Source organism: Pyrus communis, chromosome 12 (assembly GCF_963583255.1).
Source record: "Pyrus communis chromosome 12, drPyrComm1.1, whole genome shotgun sequence".
Lineage (NCBI taxonomy): Eukaryota > Viridiplantae > Streptophyta > Magnoliopsida > Rosales > Rosaceae > Pyrus > Pyrus communis.
Window position 1 is genome coordinate 25942898 of NC_084814.1, and position 20965 is coordinate 25963862.

The 20965-nt window shown below is 36.3% G+C and overlaps 1 protein-coding gene across 6 annotated transcripts; it reads left to right on the forward strand.

Annotated features, from left to right (window-relative positions):
- Positions 1-10994: 10994 nt before the first annotated feature.
- On the forward strand, positions 10995-20412 carry LOC137709723 (protein argonaute 1-like). Of its 6 annotated transcripts, none has more exons than XM_068448704.1 (23): positions 10995-11397; positions 12317-12394; positions 13161-14001; positions 14101-14309; positions 14400-14549; positions 14648-14781; positions 14908-15017; positions 15435-15541; positions 16150-16288; positions 16371-16487; positions 16670-16777; positions 16859-16930; positions 17720-17842; positions 17925-18084; positions 18201-18463; positions 18560-18702; positions 18870-18932; positions 19009-19072; positions 19231-19366; positions 19461-19534; positions 19619-19713; positions 19796-19827; positions 19929-20412. In XM_068448704.1, the coding sequence occupies exons 3-23, from the start codon at positions 13186-13188 to the stop codon at positions 20153-20155; spliced, it is 3342 nt and encodes a 1113-aa protein (XP_068304805.1). In that variant the 5' UTR covers positions 10995-11397; positions 12317-12394; positions 13161-13185; the 3' UTR covers positions 20156-20412. The 6 variants fall into 6 exon arrangements, with proteins under 6 accessions (XP_068304805.1, XP_068304804.1, XP_068304807.1 ...); XM_068448703.1 differs by having other exon boundaries at positions 13164-14001; XM_068448706.1 differs by having other exon boundaries at positions 12317-12379.
- Positions 20413-20965: the final 553 nt, after the last annotated feature.

Consider the following 20965-nt stretch of genomic DNA (forward strand, 5'->3'; position numbering starts at 1 on the left):
TCCTGATGGGTCACCCATCCTGAGAGTGTTCTCGTGCGCTACTCGCTTAACTTCGGAGTTCCTACGGAACCCGAAGCCAGTGAGCTCCCAAAAGGCCTCGTGCTAGGTAGGGATGGGAATATACATTTAAGGATCACTCCCCTGGGCGATGTGGGATGTCACAATCCACCCCTCTTAGGGGTCCGACGTCCTCGTCGGCACACCACGGCCAGGGTTAGGCTCTGATACCAAACTGTCACATCCCGGCCCGGGGCAGATCACTTCCCGGGCCCGCTCCACCACCGTAGCACGATATTGTTCGCTTTGGGCCCCGACTACGCCCTCACGGTTTTGTTTCTGAGCACTCACACGAGAACTTCCCTATGGGTGACCTAGCACGATATTGTCCGCTTTGGGCCCCAACCACGCCCTCACGGTTTTGTTTTTGGGAACTCACACGAGAACTTCCCAGTGGGTCACCCATCATGGGATTGCACTAGCCCCCTTCTCGCTTAACTTCAGAGTTTCGATAAAACCCGAAGCCAGTGAGCTCCCAAAAGGCGTCGTGCTAGGTAGAGATGGGAATATACATTTAAGAATCACTCCCCTGGGCGATGTGGGATGTCACACTTTGGGTATTAATAACATCATTAATTATTTCAATAATAAAATATTTTTTTTTATTTCTAAATATATTAGTTTAATGTTAAAAATGTTACAATTAGTATATTTATATTTATGACTAAATTTTTTATCATATATTTTTAGTTTTAGTTTGTACCCATTTTTAATTTGTAATTCTTTTTTAATTTGTACCAATTTTCTTTTCAATTTTAATTTGCACCCATTTATTAATTTCTTTTTGTACCCATATTTTTTAAAGTTTATTTGTATTTGTACCCATATATTTTTTTTATTTGTACTTTTTATTTTGCTAAATGTACCCATGCTAATTATATGTACCCATTTATGTAAAACTTTTTAATCTTAAAATGTACTCATTCTTAAATATACCAATTTGTGTATACATAAAATGTACAATTTTTTATATATAATCTATTCAATTTTTTTCTAATCCATTTTTAAACTTATATGGGTGCATTCTTTTTTCTTTGATTTTAAAATGTATCCATGTCAAGTTTAATCGAAGAAATTTACTAATGTTATTAAGCCTAATATCTTTTTCTTTTTCTTTTTTTGTGATTTTGAAGAATGTACCTATGTTTTGATACAATTAATTTTTTGGTTAATTTTGATGAATGTACCCATGTTTATACACACACACACACACACACACACAATAGTATATTTATATTTTAATATTTTTAATCCCACAAATTATGGTTTTTTTATTTAAAATCTCATTTATATAAACAACTAAAATCTAATTTTTAATTTAAAAATATAGTAACGTACATAGAAATAAATTATCACATTAATTTTAGGGACCTTGATAAAAAAATTAAAAACCAACAAGGTCTCAATCAAAGAATATTCATAACTAAGGACCACATCCAAAGTCTCTCATATATATATATGCATGTGTGTGTGTTCATACATGTTATATATATATTCTCATGTTAAGATCTTGTCAAAAAAAAAAAAAAAATTCTCCTGTTATGATTTTATGTCAAACACATTGTTGTTAGATTGAATTTGAGTCATATATTCAAACATTCGTCACAACACAGTGTAATGTGTCACTTGTTCTTACAAAACGATCATATATTTTGTTAATTAATTTGGGAGCTTAATTTCACTTTCGTTTTTTCAAGCCTCAATCCCCTTATCCCTTTCCGGCCGAAGGCCCTTTTATAAGTTACAGTTACAGTATTCTCATATTAGATCTTGACAATGAGTTGAGTTGTTACTAAATTAGCTAAAGTTATACTCTACTACTGGACGAAACACATGACAAGGCTCTTATATATTTGACATCTCCATTGACCTTTACATAGTATATTTAATTTTATTGTCTTTGATTGTTTCTCTTCTACTTTTACCAGCTATTAGTCACTACAAAATCTATATCAAACTTTAGACATAGATCGTGTGATGTCATGAGTTTCGCAAGACACAGTTTACTAAAATATGATTGGCTTCATTCATAAGTTATAAGATCATCTCTCCAATTATCAATTAGATATTATAATACACGTATACATGTGTCTATACGTCACGTATCAGGACGAAGTTGAAGAAGGACCACGGGACATGTGCCCAGCCCTTCCCCTCGTTTTTAAGGTGGAATGACAAAACTGCTTCCAAATTATAAGATATCCAATTCTTTGTAAATACATACGAGTTTCTAAACAACACACACATCTATTTATCTAGAATTATTTCTTTATTATCTTGTAGTCTTGAATTAATGTGCATGTTTTATGTGTAATTGATGACTGGTCAAATGCATGCTCTTTTGCTGCTGAAATGACATATATATGAGATGGGGTTGGTTTGGTTGGAATAGGATGATTATGTATGGGGTCTAAATGGATCAGATTTATTGGCTTATTGTGGATCTTTGTGGTGTATGTTTACCACTTTGTATTATATGACTTTTGTATGTTAGACGTTATAAATAAACAGAAGGATTATTTGCATGAGATGAGTAAGTCTCATACTATCTATTTTCATCTACTCAAATAGCATGAGCGAAATTATCTTTAAATTGATCACAACTATACTTTATAGACGGGTAATGTTAACAAGACCAAAATTTTAATTTGACCACACATTTCGTACCTTGATAATGCTAAGAAACCAATCCAATCCTTCTTTAACAACCAAAAATCTTATCGTCTCCCCCCAAAACTACGCACATAATATGTGGGCCAAATTATATTTTAGATAATGCTATTCATACCATGTTTTATACTATATTCCTATATCACCTTAGGTAGCATCTAATGTGGACAGCCACATCATTTGAAAAATTTGCAAAACCCAAGGAAATGAAGGAGAAAGACTCCTCATATACCATAATCAGCATTTAATTAACTAGTTTTTCTTAATTATTAGTTTATTAAATAATAAGCTAAATTTAAAAATCTGATTAATTCAAATGATGTAGCTGTCCACATCAAATGCCACCTAAGGTTTTTTTTTTTTTTTTTTAATTATACATACTTTACTGTTGGTTGAAATTAACCTTATTCCTTAATTTGTCCAAAAGCCAATTTAACTTGTGTTTACAGTTTGAGAGTCGTAGTGATTAGGTGAAAGTAGAGAACGAGGAGGGGGATGTTAAGTTTTGATAAAATGGTTGCGCGTGACATTATTTCATGGAATGCAATGATAGTTGGTTATGGGAATCATGGCCTTGGGATGGAAGCATGCACGGAAGCAATTTTACAGTTTCATCATATGCAGGCATGTGGTATTAAGCCCGATGATGTGACTTTCATTGGCCTCTTATCTGCTTGCAGCCATTCGGGGCTTGTAACTGAAGGCAAACACTGGTTTAGTGCAATGAGTCAGGAGTTCAACATAACCCCAAGGATGGAACATTACATATGCGTGGTGGATCTCTCGCCCGGGCTGGACGTTTGGATGGGGCACAATGTTTCATCCGAACAATGCCGTTTGAGGATGATGATCATGTGTGCAGCGCACTGCTTGCATGATGCATGCAGAGTCCATAATAATATGGAACTCGGGAAGAAGTATCCAAGAAAATTCAAGGGAAAGGACTTGCAGGTACTGGAAATTTGGTCCTTTTATGCTGTTGGAAGGCGGGATGATGCAGCCGATGTCAGAATCAAGTAGGACCAAGGCCTTAAGAAGAGTCCAGGATGCAATTGGGTTGAGATCAATGGTGTTATCCATGGATTTTTAGGTGCAGATCTGTCCCATCCTCAATCAGCTCAGATACATGAAATACTAGAAGAACTACTAGTAGATATGAAACAGCTAGGATACCGTGCAAAAAATAGTTTTTGTTCTCCGAGGTGTTGAGGAAGAGGAGAAAGAAAGAATCCTCCATTACCACAGCGAGAAACTGGCCATTGCTAATGCAATTCTTAGTCTGAGCCCGGGCAAACCGATCTTAGTTACCAAGAATTTGCAAGTTTGTGGTGATTGCCATGCTGCCATAAAGTTCATGATCACTGATCTTTTTACAAAGAGAGAAATAACTGCAAGAGACGTGAGTTGGTTTCATCATTTCAAGGATGGAATTTGCAATTGTGCAGACTTCTGGTGAAGCAGATGGATTCATGGGTGCATTATTCAACCTTCCCCTTTGTCTCTTTGGCTATATGATAGCTGCATTTTTAGCAGGTTAGTTTCGTTTACGATAAAACTGAGCACCTCCATTACATTGACAAGTCACAATTCTAGTTGTTGCAGGTGTAGTCCATACTGTAGTTTCTTTACATTGTATAATTAATTAGGCTTTGACTTCCTTGGAGATTCAACAAAAAAAAAAAAAAAAGGACTTAAAGATTCCTCAAATCTTTTGTACTGTGAGTCATGGGTTTATACAATACAATGGGTGCTTTTTCTTAAAAGAAATTAACCAAAAAAAAATAGTGAAATATCTCAAATTGGACAATTTATTAATCTTTGGATATAAATAGGACAAAATCAAAATGACTAAAATACCCACATTTAAATGGGTTATTCCTCACTTTCTCTCTCCCGTTTCTGATTTCTCTCCCTACTCTCTCTCTCTCAATTCCTTTCTCTCTTCTCTCACTTTCTCTCTCTACTCTTTCTCCCTTCCTCAGATCTTTGATCTCCGATTTTGAAGAGATGGAAGTCCTAAGAGAGGCGAGAAGAGTGAGCTGGGTTTTGGGTTCACCTCATACCTCTGATTTTGAACAAAGGAATGGAGAGAGAGGTGAGAAGAGTGAGCTGGGTTTTGTACCATATTATTTGTTTTGGCCGGAAAGTTCCATTTTTTCGACGACAGAAGCTTTGACAGACATAGCTGTAGGGTGTTTAGTTCCAAGTTCATTCATCAATGATTTATGGAATAAATGAGTTGTTTGTAAGATGAATTAATACTTAGAAGTTAAATTAGGGTTTGTGTTTCATGTTGGGGCATATGGGTTGTGGAATAAATTTCAAGTTTTGACGTACTACAAGACCATGATGGAACAATTTTTGGTTCAAGTGTCCAATTGTAGAAATTTGTGAATTTTTTTCCGTAATGTGCATGTGGTGTGAATGGTTACATCTAATATGAGAAGTGGGAATGTTCACTAGTTATGATGCACGTATGTTATTGTTGTGCCTCAAAATTTAGCGAGTATAACCACAACCTAGTTGGCCTCGGCGAAAAACAAAATTAAGAAAAAACTTAGAGGATGTTAAGGGTTATGCTGTCCGTGAAATAACAAGAACGAGTATCATGTTTTCCACGTGAACGGTTAAGCGATGCTTGATATATGTAACAAGACTTTTCAAACTATCACTGTAACTTTATATACATAACAATTATGTTTTAATTGTATCCACTATACCAATACGTTGCCGTTAAGTTTCTCTCGTTCTGTGCATATCATGTGCATGTGGTGTGCATATAGTGTATTATGCGTAGATGGTGCGTATTTACATCTTTGATACTCTTCACATTAAAGTAGTTTACTACTTTTTCCTTTGATTCAGAGGCAGGCCCTGCAAATACAAAAAAAAAAACAAACGAGTTTGTGAAACAATTTCCTTTGATTCTTAGGTTCTTTCATGCCCATTCAAATTGTAATTTTTTCAAATCCTTTAAATATTTGAACCCAATCAAATTTGATACCAAATTCAAATTAATGAATCTTCGATTCTTCATATAAAGTTTAGGGTCATTTTTCTGATTTCAAAGAGAGAGATGTGAGTTATGAGTTTTTGGGTTGAGCTCAAATTTGTGAGCATAACATGTGCATATCATGTACATACAGTGTATGAGCGAGTTTAATACCAAGAGAGCGAACGAGTATGCGAAACAATTTCATCCATATCCTTCTCTCTTCCTTCTTTCCACTCTGATTTCTCTCTTTTCCTTCAAATTTATCTCTTCTCCAAAATGCAACTGACCTTTAATACGTTTTTTCATTTAATTGCAGCAAAAGTCAAACCCTATTTTAGTGTTTGTAAATTTGGATCGAGAGAGGGAGCTGAGGGAGGGAGAAGACAAAAGAAATGAAAACCCACATATAAATAAGAGAAATGATAAAAAAAAAAATTTAAATTGAAGGATTTGGGTCTTCTCCAAGAAACACCAAACCAGTCAACTTCAACTCCAAAAATCCATCAATCAAAAAGTAAAATTAAGCAAACCCAGGTCACAAAACCTACGAATGAAAAGGTAAAAATCGAAGAAGATGAGTGGGTTAGAGAGAGAGCTCTTGTGCATATTCAAAATGTAGAGAGAGGAGAGAGAGAGCTTGGATGAAGAAGATGGGTGGGTTAGAGAGAGCTCTTGGATGAAGAAGATGGGTGGGTTAGAGCTTTGAACTAGAATTAGGTCCCCTCTGTTTCTCTCTACAAAATGAGAATGAGAGCTGGAATTTCTGGATAACCCATTTATATGGGAGGACAATTTGGTCATTTCAAGGTGTAGGAAAATTACTATTTTTGTCTGATTGTTGTGCATGGCATGTGCATATTTGAAATGTCTTATTTTTGTCACAAGATTAAGAAATTGTCCTAGTTGTGGGTAGTTCCCAAAAAAATAATATGAGGAACACCTTTGTGAAGGTGCAAAAGCCCTCCGAATCCACTGGATACAAGATTTGGTTAGGATGTAAGCGATTCCAATTTTATTAGTTATCTACCCAACTCAGAAAAGAAAAAAAACCGATAGAGAAATATAATATAAGCACGTATATATAATACGTGGATCCATGACACTATCTTTTTTACACAACTTTTAACACACATACGTGTGGAGCCTGCTTTGTTAACAATCCGAATTGTCTATCTTTTAGAATATCATTCATAGATTATACTTGCAAAAAATTAGACAAATCCATAACTACTAAGACATTCATTTGTAGTGAATAAAAGGGACGAATACAGTTCTACAAAAAAAACTAAACCCTTATTCCAATGGTCATATGGCTTTAGATTTGAGTAATTTTGATAGATATGATATTTGAGATAAAACTTAAAAAATAAGCAATTCGGATCGTTCAAATAATATTATTAAGTAGGTCCACGAACATGTGTGTCAAAAATTGTGTAAAAAGTGTAGTGACACGATCTATCCCCTATAATTATATATACATATGTGATGTGATATTAGGAAAACAAACAATTTGTGTGGTAATTATCTGTTTAGAGGCCATATATATTGTAAAATTCGTAGAAAGAAAGAGTGAAACTGGAATCCAATTATCGAATTATCCAATGAGGTTCGAATAACGTGAGTAGTGATATGTTGGCCTCTGTTTTATGTCTGACTCTGCGTAGGAGGAGTTAGTAGCAAGATATTATATAGTCTCTTTATCTTCTCCATCTTTGTGCGCGTGCTGATCTGTACTTCAAATCAGAGAGGTTTCCATTTGCTGGGACATTTCCCATTTGCAGAAAAATCCATCATCTTAAATATATAATAATAATATTAAGTAAGGTTTACCTTTGATAATGTATAGAGAGAGAGAGAGAGAGAGAGAGAGAGAGAGAGAGAGAGAGATAGAGAGAGACACTATTCTTGTGAATGATTGGTCGTTTCATGTCTGTGCTTCTTTTGTTTGATATCCCATTTATTCGATGATGATAATAATAATCACAGGACTAACAAACTAAACGTGCATGCAGAATTGCAGATGCAGCAGCTTCATGGGATGAAATGAAATATATAAATTGATTTATATATATGCTGCCTCCCTAACGAGAAGATATCAACTTTTTAATCTTCTTCCCTTTGCTCTATGTATGTTTGCTTGTTCTTCTGATTGTTATGCCACCCACCCACCCTCCCCGGTGGACTCGTAGAGGGAAGAGAATTGGGTTCCAACTTACACCGTCTAATTTCAAAAGTACATCGACACGTTATCGATCATCGACACGTCCTCAATATCTTGCTGCCAGGACCAAGTCAGCTAGTGAAGTGGTTTTATGACCCAAGTTTTGCAACTTGCAAAGGGCCTAAAAATCTCGAACTCGGATTCTCCTCCTCCCCTCTCCTCCTTTCACTCTTTATTTTATCTTTATTTCTCTATAAAAAGTTACATAAGATGTTGAAATAACTTAACTGTAGGGATGACAACAGTTTGGTTTGGGGACAGAAATAATATATTCATCCCCATAACCACGCAAATTAATCATATCCTACTTAATCGGGACTGTTTAAATATGAGGGGATAAAAAAACAAAGGGAAGAGAATCTTACCAAAAAAATTTCACTGCTCTACCAACATTGTGTAAGATTAGGTTCCCTTCTTTTGGAGTCAATGACTCAAGTTTGTACATATATAATCCTTTTATTACTGTGCTGATGTCATCCACACTAATTTAGTCTCTCACACTTTAAAAGATCAGTAATTACAAATCTTCTCTCGTGATTTATCTATTGTGATCATAATTTGTATTTTTATCAGTACTAGCACTTACATGAAGGAGGAATCTTATTCTTAGATGGAGAAATAAGATTTTCATCATTATAATAAAATAATAATAATTCACGAACCCCACCAACCCACTACTTTATTCAATATTTACAATAAAATGAATTACACACGTTACATTTTTTTTCTTTTTTTTTTTAATTTATGCAATTTAAAAATCAAAAATAAAAAAATGTATGAAAATCATTTTTCAATTCAGATGAAATCACAAACCAAGCACTTTGATCGAAACCCTCATATATTTATTGTTTTACTTTGTTTAATTGGATTTACATTAGAATAATAACGTTAAGGAAAATCTATATTAGTTGAGAAGGGACTCAACAATGTTAGAAAATTACAATTTATGAGTGATTGACAAGGTATGCAACATGTCGATAATTGCTTATCGCGTTGGTATTTAAGTTTACATCTAAATGACAAAATCATACGTCGATGATTACTAATCAAGAAAACTCGAAACACATGACATGACACATACGGTTACTAAACGAAAACAAGAACAAAACTATGACGCCATTAGTGTTAATTGGAAATTGGACTGCTGATCGTGGGTGACCAAAAAATCGTCATACATAAAGATAAATCCAATGGTTGCTTCATTTCATGTGTCTCTCCATGTGCCCAAGGCCCCAAGCCAAGAGCCAGAGCCACCTGTTAAAGCACACTTGCTCATCTTCCATTCATTATGCACCACTAAATATTTGCCAACCCAATAAATAATAAATAATAAAATTAAAAGAAAGAGAGTCGAATTTTTTAATTTGCAGAGTATTGGGACCATTATTCATAGAAAAGAAACCATACACGCCTGAATTATATATTGAAGAGTACTACCATCCATTTATTGGTCGTACATCTTTTAAATCTCTAGCATTGGTACAATTGATGGACCAACAATATTATTCGTACATGCTTTCATTTTTTACTATGCACTTGTGTCAGCAATTTTTTCGTTGTTGAGTACACGTTTAATGCTTCGATCATTTGATGTATACTTGCTTACATTGGTGCATAATAAAATTTTTGAGCAAATTGACCAAAACATGTTTATTGCAAGTGAACATGTTAAGTTCTTGAGATTAATTCACCTAAATTTGACAAGAAAAAAAAAAAAGATGTTAACATAATTGAATTCTATTTAGTCGAGTCAACTGGATTATTTATTCATTTATCTTTTTTTGACTTAAAATTATGTATTCATTTTAAATATTCTAATTATGTATTAACAAACAAATATTTACTGGAAAATATATGTATTAACAAACAAACTAGTTTTATTTTTCTATGAAAAATAATTTAAAATTTGTTCAATGTCACGCACTCCAAAGAATGCCACCCAAACCAAGACACAAACGCTTTGTTGGGTTGCAATTATTGGTTAAGAAGAAAATAATATGTTTTGTATTCTATTCTATTATATTATTTGCTTGTCGATTGTGCTGCTTGAGTATGTCACAGTAGCAGTATAAATGTAAAATAAATAATTGAATTAAAATATTATCAATGTAACGCATTTAGTATAAGTGAATTTATTATATTTGTATGATACTTCATTGTATGCTAATATTAATAAATCGAATAATATATGTTTTAACATTTTCACAAAATTAAAATACAGTTGCTGTGATATATTGGGTATGGGTAAATCCATGCGCTGGCAAAGAGGTAGTTTTCTTGTGCCTTTCACTGACGGAACGGGTTGTCATTTTCAAAGACCTACCAACAGCAAGGCATTGTTAATTGCGGGCATCACTAAGTTTTAAAAATAAAGATGCCCTTTTTGGCTTAATCCATTAAACTAACACTGTCTGCGGCATGTATTATAGTTAAGTGATATTTTTTTTTTATTTGAGAAGTTTTATATTTAATTCTCGAGCAAATTTAAATTACATTATTGTTAATTTATTATGAAATTTAACATAATGTCTGCTGCTTAATGTAGATAATAGTTTTATAATATATATTTTTTTTAAAATATACTGGCATGAGTGCCCAGCCTCCCTCCTCAGGAAAAATAAAAGTGAAACAATACTATATCCATTTCTCATACCATTAATTATTTAAGAGTAATGTTTTTTTTTTCTTTTCAAAATGAGAACAAACGGTGGCAAGCTACAATTGTCCACCATTTCTAAGAGCCGAGAAGACTCACAGAGGCATTTCAGCTTCTTCTTGGTCACATGTCTGGCTTCCACACCAACATATTTAAAAATAAAGTTAAGAAGACCAAATTTCCAAACCAAATAACGTGATGGTTGATGATTGAATTATCACTTAAGATTAACATGTTCATTTTTTATTGATGACGTATAATTTGATATAAAATTTTGACCTCTATTAACATTATCCATTATTTAATCCATTATGTTGTACGAGTAATACTGTAATGTACAATAATAATATATTTTGTATTGTACTACATCATATTCCATTTGGGAAATTCCGTTCCTATCCCTTCCCATCTCTCTCCTCTCTGAGAGAGAGAAGAAGAAGAAGAAGACAACCCTCCAAACTCCAGAGGCAGAAACAGAAGCAAAGCAATTGCTGCTCTGTGACCAGCTGGGTGCTGCTACTCTCAGAGATCTTTCCTTCCAAACACAAAACCCATTTCTGTTGCTACAAACATGAGGATGCGGCCCAGATTTCTTGCACCTTATTCTACCTCTATTGTGATATTTTCCACATCAAGTTTGTGTCGATTTGATTTCTAAGCCTCCCTAAAACTTCACCTGGAAAAAGTTGCACACTAACTGACCTTTTAAATCGCTGTTGGGAGATTTTCTCTCTATAACCTACGGATTATTGTGATTTAATCCCTAAAACTTCCGTGATTTTTCCGACTTGTATTCAGGTACCTTATAGACTTATTGCATGTAAGGATTCAAATTTGTGATTTAAAATAATTGAGTTTTAGTAAATTATTAGTTTAAATTTCTTGTTTTGGAGAATTATTCATTAAATTTATGGGTTCTTTGATTTAATTTTATCTGAGATTCAGTATTTTTTTTTTTATAGGTTTTGTAGAATTTTTCGATTAAATTTCTGGGTTTGGTAGTGGTGTTTTATTTTGTGTGCATTTGATGAATCTGGTAATTGGAGTTTGGATTTTTTGAGTGCTTATATCCGAACTCTCTCTCTCTCTTCAGTTTCCATCAACCTTTCTACTCAAATACTGTCCAAAGTGAAAATTTGTGGAAGGGGAAGAGATTTGTTGGTAGGGAAAAGCTATATTGTTGTAGAAAGATTTGAAATAGCTGAAATAGTTGAAATGTGTTTGCTTTCCATTTATCTCAGTTTTATTCGGTGTAAACGCTCACTTCTCTGGCTAGATTTTTTTTGTTTGTTTTTCTGGGCAAAAAAGTGGTAATTGTAGATTCTGATATTGAAGGGTTGATCTTTTGGGAAAATGATAAAAAGGGCTGAAAGAAATTTTTATAATGATTTAGGGTTTTGTGTGATTGTATTAGTGTTCAGTTGAATCCTCAAGAGACCAAAAGGGGATTAATGATGTTCTATCTGAATTGCAGTTCATTAGGGACATTTTTATTAAGTAGAAGAAGGAATAGCTTATGAGGATTAGTCTTAATATTAGATTCAACTCAACACTAAGCTCAACCTAAACCGCTGAATATATATGTGCATTCTTATCAAATTTTTCCGTAGTTTTTCCTTTTTATTCTTCCCTACTATTGTAATAATTTCATTTTCCGAGGATTGTGTTAATTTTTTCACTGCAACTTTGTATGATTTCTGATCATTTCATGTGTTAGATTCAAATTTTTTGAGGATGTTGGACCCAAAGAAGAAGATAGCCATCAGTTGATAAGGAAACGGTGAAATACCTTTATGTAATGAATTTATTTATTTATTTATACTCACTGCAACATATAAAGAACGTCAACTGTGTGTGTCATACTTTTCTGATTTAGCTTTGAGTTATGATTTATGATACTGTAATGGTTTTGTTCTCATAATTCATGTTTGAAGTCAGGAAAACTCATATGTTGCTTTTGCAGTTTGATTAGCAGTTGCTAATTAGAATTGGCTAATTCTTCTTCGTATAAGTATTTAGCAATTGTATGATGAGGCTAATTAGAATTAGTCAGCTTGTGGATGCGTTAACATGTTTAAATAGTAATAATTAAACTCAAAAGATTTTTGGCAACGAAGAAGAAAGAAGAGTGAAATACTGAGGAACAAGTGAAAAGTTGGGACATGGAAAAACAAGATATTTTCCTATTTTTATGTGTATTATATCTATATGAACATCTTAATTCCAAACTTTTGCCATGTAATATATTCTACAAGTACCTATCTTTTGTTCCTTATTGAACACAAGGATGTAAATAGATTTTGATCATTCCACACGTTTAAAACAATTTAAAAACCCATGGCATCGAGCAGGCATGCAGTGCTAGTAATTTGCTAGTTCAATGATATGGGTCTGCTGGATTTGGCCATAAATTTTATTGGCAAGTGTTTTTGAATGTGCTAATCCTGCATTGCCTTGATTTGGTTGCTATTTTAGTCTTAATTGCTTTTTGAGCTGATTAATTAGTGAGTGAGTGAAGTTTGAGCTGAATTATGGTTTGATCCGTATGCACTCTCACTCAGCAGACATCACTAGTTGAATTTCACCATGGTGAGGAAGAAGAGAAATCAAAATCCTGGTGGAGGTGAAAGCTCTCAGCCTCAGGAAGGTGGTGGGGGGAGTGATCAATCTTCCCAGAGGAGTTCACCTGCACCTGCACCTGCACCAGCACCACAACAATACTATGAAGGAGGAAGAGGAGGAGGACCAGGTGGTTATCAAGGTGGAGGAGGAGGAGGACCAGGCGGTTACCAAGGTGGGGGAGGAGGGCCTGGAGGTTACCAAGGTGGAAGAGCCTGGGCCCAACAAGGACCACAGGGGGGACAGAGAGGCTATGGTGGTGGTGGTGGCGGCCGTGGCCGTGGGATGCCACCACAGCAGCAATATGGTTATGGTGGGCCCTCTCCCTCGCCCTCACAGGCCCCTGAATTCCGAGGTAGATCCCGGGGTGGTCAGGGAGGAGGAGGTCGTGGAGGAACTGGTAGCGGTGGAAGTGGTCGTGGCCGTTGGGGAGGAGGACCTTCTTTTGGTGGTGGCTCAGCTAGACCATCGGTTCCCGACCTGCACCAAGCGACCTCTGCTCCGTATGTTGCTGGGGTCACCCCTCAAGCCACAGGCCCTGCACCCTCCTCATCCTATGAGCCTCAGCCTTCAGTATTGGTGGAGCCTTTGCACCAGATGACCATCCAGCAAGAAGGTGTTCCTGCTCCTTCTCCTGGCAATACAATTCAACCCATTCCAGCCTCAAGTAAGTCAGTGAGGTTCCCTCTTCGCCCTGGCAAAGGCACCACTGGCATAAAATGTATAGTCAAGGCAAACCACTTCTTCGCTGAATTGCCCGACAAAGATTTGCACCAGTATGATGTGAGTTATTTTACTGTCCATATATGTCTTTGTCCTTCTCATATTGTTCTAAAAATCTGTGTTTGATAATTGCTTTCAATGCATATTATTTGTTGTTAGGTTACAATTACACCTGATATTGCATCGCGGAGGTTGAATCGGGCTGTGATGAAGCGGTTGGTGGATTTATACAGAGAATCCCATCTTGGAAATCGGCTACCTGCCTATGATGGGCGCAAAAGTTTGTATACTGCTGGCCCTCTCCCTTTCTCATCGAAGGACTTCAGGATTGCCCTTATGGATGATGATGATGGATCAGGCGGGCAAAGGTGGGATACTTAGTGCTCAAAATTTGGTTGTACATAGTTTCTGTCAACAGTTTTCTTACCCATATGATCATCATTTGGTTCTTCTTGCAGGAGGGAGAGAGAATTTAAGGTGGTTATCAAATTTGCTGCTCGTGCTGACCTGCACCATCTAGAACTCTTTCTAATGGGGAGGCAATCTGAGGCTCCTCAGGAAGCCCTGCAGGTTCTTGACATTGTTCTGCGTGAACTGCCTACTGCCAGGTATACGATATCTATCTTCTATATGTGTTCAGTACACATCAATATTCACACATTAATTTTGCTCTAGAGCTAAATCTGTTGGACTTGATTGATTGTAGTTACTATCCTGTTGCTCGTTCGTTTTATTCCCCTGACCTGGGTAGAAGGCAGTCACTTGGTGAGGGTTTGGAGAGTTGGCGCGGATTCTATCAAAGTATTCGTCCAACACAGATGGGGCTATCTCTGAATATTGGTACTGATTTTTGAAGATTTTTAAATCAAAGTTTTACAGCAACTATCTTGATTGTTTTTTCTCCAGTTCACTTCCTTTTATCAATTCGACTTTTCCATTAACATTGACAAAATATCAATGTTCCAGACATGTCATCTACTGCTTTCATTGAGCCACTTCCGGTCATTGAGTTTGTCAATGAGTTACTCAACCGAGACATTTCATCAAGACCATTGTCTGATGCTGATCGTGTGAAGGTAAGATTTTGTTCATCGTCTTTTGATAAATTGTGAAGGTAGGTTTAGTTTTCGTTTTGTCAATCTCCCTAGAGAGCTTCCACTGCAGGATCCTGCTTGTGTTGGTTTGTGTTTTATTCTGGACTGTTCAAACGGTGGAAGTCCATTTATTTTCCTGTAGGTGCAGAATCCCACTGCAGATTCTGCCTGTTATTTTTCCTTCATTTTGTGTCAAAATCTACTTCATTTCTATTAAATTTTTGGATGGAATATTGGAATATTTTATCAACTTTTCATCAAGGCTAGATGTTTATTGCGACAAACCAATCTTGTTTGTGTAATGTAACTTTCTGGATATGATGTCTGATAGTTGGTAGAATTGACTTTCATTTTAATTTATAATGGATATCAGAATCACTGTTTTTTGTGTAACAACAGATAAAGAAGGCTCTGCGAGGAATAAAGGTTGAAGTTACACACCGTGGAAATATGCGCAGAAAATATCGCATATCTGGTTTGACATCACAGGCAACAAGAGAACTGACGTGAGTATTCACATCTTATGTCGTCATTGGTTACTTGTGTGGATTAGAAATTGCTTACTATCACAAGTATTGATGATAATCATAAACCCCCCATACTTTTGGGCTGATTCATTTGCCCCCATCCTGAATGTCTAATTTCCTAAATGTTCATCCTACACTATGGAAGTGCTTTTAGTATAGTCCCCTTTATCAGCCTTACCTGTCAAAGGGGAAGGATAAAGAAGAAAATAATCAGAGGAAAGTGAAAGAGGAGAGAAAATACACAGAATTGAGAGGAAACTTTGGATCCTGAACCTTTTTGTTATTCTTTTAATGAAGTGAAGAAAAAGTATCATGAAGGTGTGAGCAGAGATGATAGAGATGAGGGAGAGAGGAGAGAAAAAACATATAATGTTATACAATAAGCACTAAAAACCATGTGAAATAGGTTTTAGTTTTACATTTCTCATGTCTCTCTTTACCTTTTTCCTCGCACATCTCCCTCTCTCTCATTTGTCCCTTAAATTAGAAAAATATATTATAAATCTTCATCAGGTAGAGCCTTAGTTTTTACTTGAGGCTGCCGCTGCATACACTTGGTTTTCTGACGCTGTTTCTTGATTGTTTAGCTTCCCACTCGATCAGCAAAATACTATGAAATCAGTTGTTGAGTACTTTCATGAAACCTATGGCTTCATCATTAAGCATACCCAGCTGCCTTGCCTACAAGTGGGAAATCAACAAAGGTCAAATTATTTGCCCATGGAGGTAAGAAGTGCAACTTTCTTTGTATTTTATTTTATTTATTTTTAACTGGACAAGCTTGTTAATAAGCAATCATTGTGTTCAGGTTTGTAAAATTGTTGAGGGTCAGAGGTACTCCCGGAGGCTGAATGAGAGACAGATTACCGCTTTGCTTAAAGTGACCTGTCAGCGTCCTTATGAAAGGGAACACGACATTATGCAGGTTAGATATTGTGGATTTCTTTTATTGGCTTACGTCACAACTGTTATGTCTCATGTATGGTGTACCAATCTTTTCATTTAGTGAAATTTAATGTGTTTGTCTTCTGATGTTGACATTCCTTGGGTCTGACTTGTAAAGTTCTACTCACTCGGTATCTATTGGTTGAAATTTTCACTCTTCAGACAGTTCGTCAAAATGCTTACCACGAAGATCCTTATGCTCAGGAGTTTGGGATTAAAATCAGCGAGAATCTCACTTTGGTTGAAGCTCGCATCCTTCCTGCGCCCAGGGTATATGTTTTTTCAAGCTTTTGGTACCACCCTTTGTTCCTTCACTAAATGGATGAAATTAAGCTGAATCTTGTTTCGCAGCTTAAATATCATGATACAGGCAGAGAAAAGGATTGCCTGCCTCGAGTTGGACAGTGGAACATGATGAATAAGGTATCTTTAGCATAAATCTATGGTTTCCTTTTTCAGAATAGCTTGTAATTGATGAGCATATGAAGGTGGATGTGTACATGTGTCTATATTTATGTGCATGCCAATTAATTTGCTTCTGCCATGAAACCTTTTATATACTTTGGGCTACATTAATACATTGTTTCACTGTGGTGGGGATGTTAGGAATTCTTTTTAATGTTGTACTGTCATAGCACTAGCCTAGAAATTAATTGTTTAAAGTAAGAGAAAGAGTGTGTTTGTGCTGTGAAGGAGAAGCATCTCAAAAAAAAATCCCAGGTTTTTCTTTTTACCTTTTTGGGGGTTTGGGTGGAGGGAAGGGAAAGTGCATGGCAGCCACAGATGTTCTATGTCTATGAGGTCATACTTAGAAATGGCATTTGTTCTTAGTTTTGGTTCCTTTCAGATTGCTTGTGGAACAATAATGGTATTGTGCACTGGACCTATCGCCTATATATCGCATCTTTGCAATGGCATTTGTTCTTAGTTTTGATTCCTTTGGACTAGTTTGCTAACTTGATCAGTTGCTGATTTAGTTGGCCTTGCACATGATATTCTGCCTCTCTTATGTTGGCAATAGAAAGGCATATAATGTTTCTGTTAAGTTCTAGTGGTTTTTCTAGTAAAAGGCATTACCACTGGTGGTTGTAACTTGTCGGAGGTTATTGTGGCTGTGTTTCCCATATTGAATGATGATGATTGTGTCTCTTGTTGAAGTCGAGGGTGTAATTGTCTTTACACTTTCTTTGATTGACTATTGTATTGTTTCAGAAAATGGTTAACGGCGGCAGAGTCAACAATTGGATGTGCATAAATTTTTCGTGGAGTGTGCAAGATGCTGCTGCCCGTCGGTTCTGCCAAGACCTTGCTCAAATGTGTAACGTTTCTGGCATGGTATGAAGCTTCTGATGCCCTTATATTTTATTCATTCTCTTCTAAATCTGTGATACCTCATGCAATGTTGGATTTCCCTTAGGATTTCAATCCTGAACCAGTACTTCCACCTATTACCGCTCGTCCAGATCAGGTGGAGCGGGCTCTGAAAACTCGCTACCAAGAAGCAATGACCAAACTTCAGGGCCAGGAGATTGAGCTGCTTATTGCTATCTTGCCTGATAATAATGGCTCTCTTTATGGTTTGGAACTTGAACTAAATTAACTTAATTAACCATATTGCTCTTTCAAAGTTTTGCCATTTTTTTATTTTAGGAATGGATCTTGGACTTGACATTTGTCATTATTTGCCATCCAGGTGATTTGAAACGAATATGTGAGACAGATCTTGGCATTGTTTCCCAGTGTTGTTTAACAAAACACGTCTTTAAGACAAATAAGCAACAGTATTTGGCAAATGTAACTTTGAAGATTAATGTGAAGGTTGGGGGGAGGAATACAGTGCTAGTTGATGCTCTGTCAAGGCGAATTCCTTTAGTCAGTGACCGACCTACTATCATTTTTGGTGCTGATGTCACCCATCCTCATCCTGGAGAGGATTCAAGTCCTTCAATTGCAGCTGTGCGTTACTGAACATACATTTGTGCTTTAGCTTGCATGTGAATTTATTCTCTTCGCCCCAGAGTGGGGTTTGACTATTGCAAAATTATTATTCAGGTTGTGGCGTCTCAAGACTGGCCTGAAATTACAAAATATGCTGGTTTGGTTTCCGCTCAAACCCACCGACAGGAACTCATCCAAGATTTATTCAAAACATGGCAGGATCCAACAAGAGGGACAATGTCTGGTGGCATGATCAAGTATGACTCTCTCTCTCTCTCTCTCTCTCTCTCTCTCTCTCTCTCATATTCATTTAGGTTCTTCTAGTATTAGTTGTTGGACATGATTACTTTCCTTTTTCTTAATGCATATAAATCAACTTATGCTTCGGATTATAGGATTCAGATATTTATTCTTTTGAATACAGGGAATTGCTCATATCTTTCCGTAGATCAACTGGGCAGAAACCTCAACGCATCATATTTTACAGGCATGTCTTATATTCTGCTGCCACTTCCTTTACTTCGTTTTTTCTCTTATCTGATGGTGTATCTATGGTTATGCAGGGATGGTGTCAGTGAAGGGCAGTTCTATCAAGTTTTGCTGTATGAACTTGATGCCATTCGTAAGGTAAATCTACTTTTTTTAAATTCAGTTTCTCAACTTTAGTCATAAACTATAACTTCCTTTCTGTTTCGCATCTTTGTCAGGAAATTGATAAACCTTAGTTCATCCCTTTCTCATCTTAATATATACTATCCGTTTTTTTTTTTTCCTCCATAATTCAGGCATGCGCCTCTTTGGAGCCAGACTATCAGCCTCCAGTGACTTTTGTTGTGGTTCAGAAGCGCCATCATACCAGATTGTTTGCCAACCACCATAATGACCTGAAAACAGTTGACAAAAGTGGGAATATATTACCTGGTACTAATTTTGCTAGACTTGGAACTTCTTTTCCATGATTTTAAGAACTCATATGTGAAATGTGGTATAAAACGCTTTGACATTGATTTTACAGGTACTGTCGTAGACTCAAAGATTTGTCATCCAACTGAATTTGATTTCTACTTATGCAGCCATGCTGGAATTCAGGTAGTGATTCGTTTATTGTATGTTAATGTATACTCTGAAAAGTTTTGGGAGTGTTGTTAAATTGGTAGTCATCATGTTATACAGGGCACTAGCCGTCCAGCTCATTACCATGTGCTGTGGGATGAAAACAAATTTTCAGCTGATGGATTGCAGACCCTTACAAATAACCTTTGCTACACGTAAGTTTGGTGGTGAATATATTAGTTTCATGTTTGTCATTTTGTTTGTGTTTGTTTTAGTGATTGAGTTCAACTGATGCAGATATGCGAGGTGCACCCGTTCTGTTTCCGTGGGTGAGCGCACTCTCTCTCTCTCTCTCTCAGATTTTTAGAACATGCTCATTTCGTTGAATTACTAGTAAATAGTAAAATTGACGAGTTTTCCAATTTGGCAGTGCCTCCTGCGTACTATGCCCATCTTGCTGCATTTCGAGCCCGTTTCTATATGGAACCACAAACGTCGGAAGGGGGGTCAGTGACAAGTGGTGCTAATGCTGGACGTGGATTTGGGGGTGGTGGAGGATCAGGTGGACGGGGCACGCGAGCAGCAAGTGCAAATGCTGCAGTGAGGCCCTTACCTGCTCTGAAGGAGAATGTGAAGAGGGTTATGTTCTACTGTTAGGGGAGGAATAATCTGTCCTGGTCCCTGGTAATAATTGACATTTGACGATGTAGTCATTAAGTTAAACAGTAAGATAGTGATCTGGTATTTTGATACACGAGAGATGCTTCCCAAAACATATGGTTTTGGTTTGGGGTTTGGCAATAAACAATGTATGTGTTGTTGAACCTGGTGCCACTGCACTACCCCCAATGCAGATATTGGGAAAACTTTTCCCCCCAATAATAATAATAATGTGGAATGAGTAATGCTAAGAAGACTAAAGCGTTTTGTAGTATTTACAAATGCATTACTTTACCTGCAGTCGTATTTTATTCCTGCAGTTGTATTTTATTTGTTTATGAATAAACAAGTGTGTGTGTGTGTATTTTTTTTTTTAGTAGAACAATGTTTGTTACATTAGAGGGAGGGGGGAGCTCGGCTAAGCCAGAATGAGAAATAAACAAGTAGAAAAAGGAAGAAGGGACTAAACCCAATACAATAAGAAGGATTGAGATGAGGAGCAAAAGCTTTACCTTAGCCTTAGGATCCCATGCAACAAGAGCAAAGAAAATAAGCCATCAAATGACCCAAAATAACTTGTATACAAGATCAAATCGCAATCCAAGTAACCAGGCCATCATCTGGGGCTGCCACTTGTCATGCCAAAAAAATGTTGAGTAGTTTCCATCACCAATTATATGCCTAAAAAATATATGCCTAAACTTTGTCCCTAAGATTTAAGTAACTTTTTCCAATTCCATGAACAAACACTAGACTAGACTAGGATGAATGGACCCCCTTCAAAAAGTCGGCTTTTAAATCAATCCA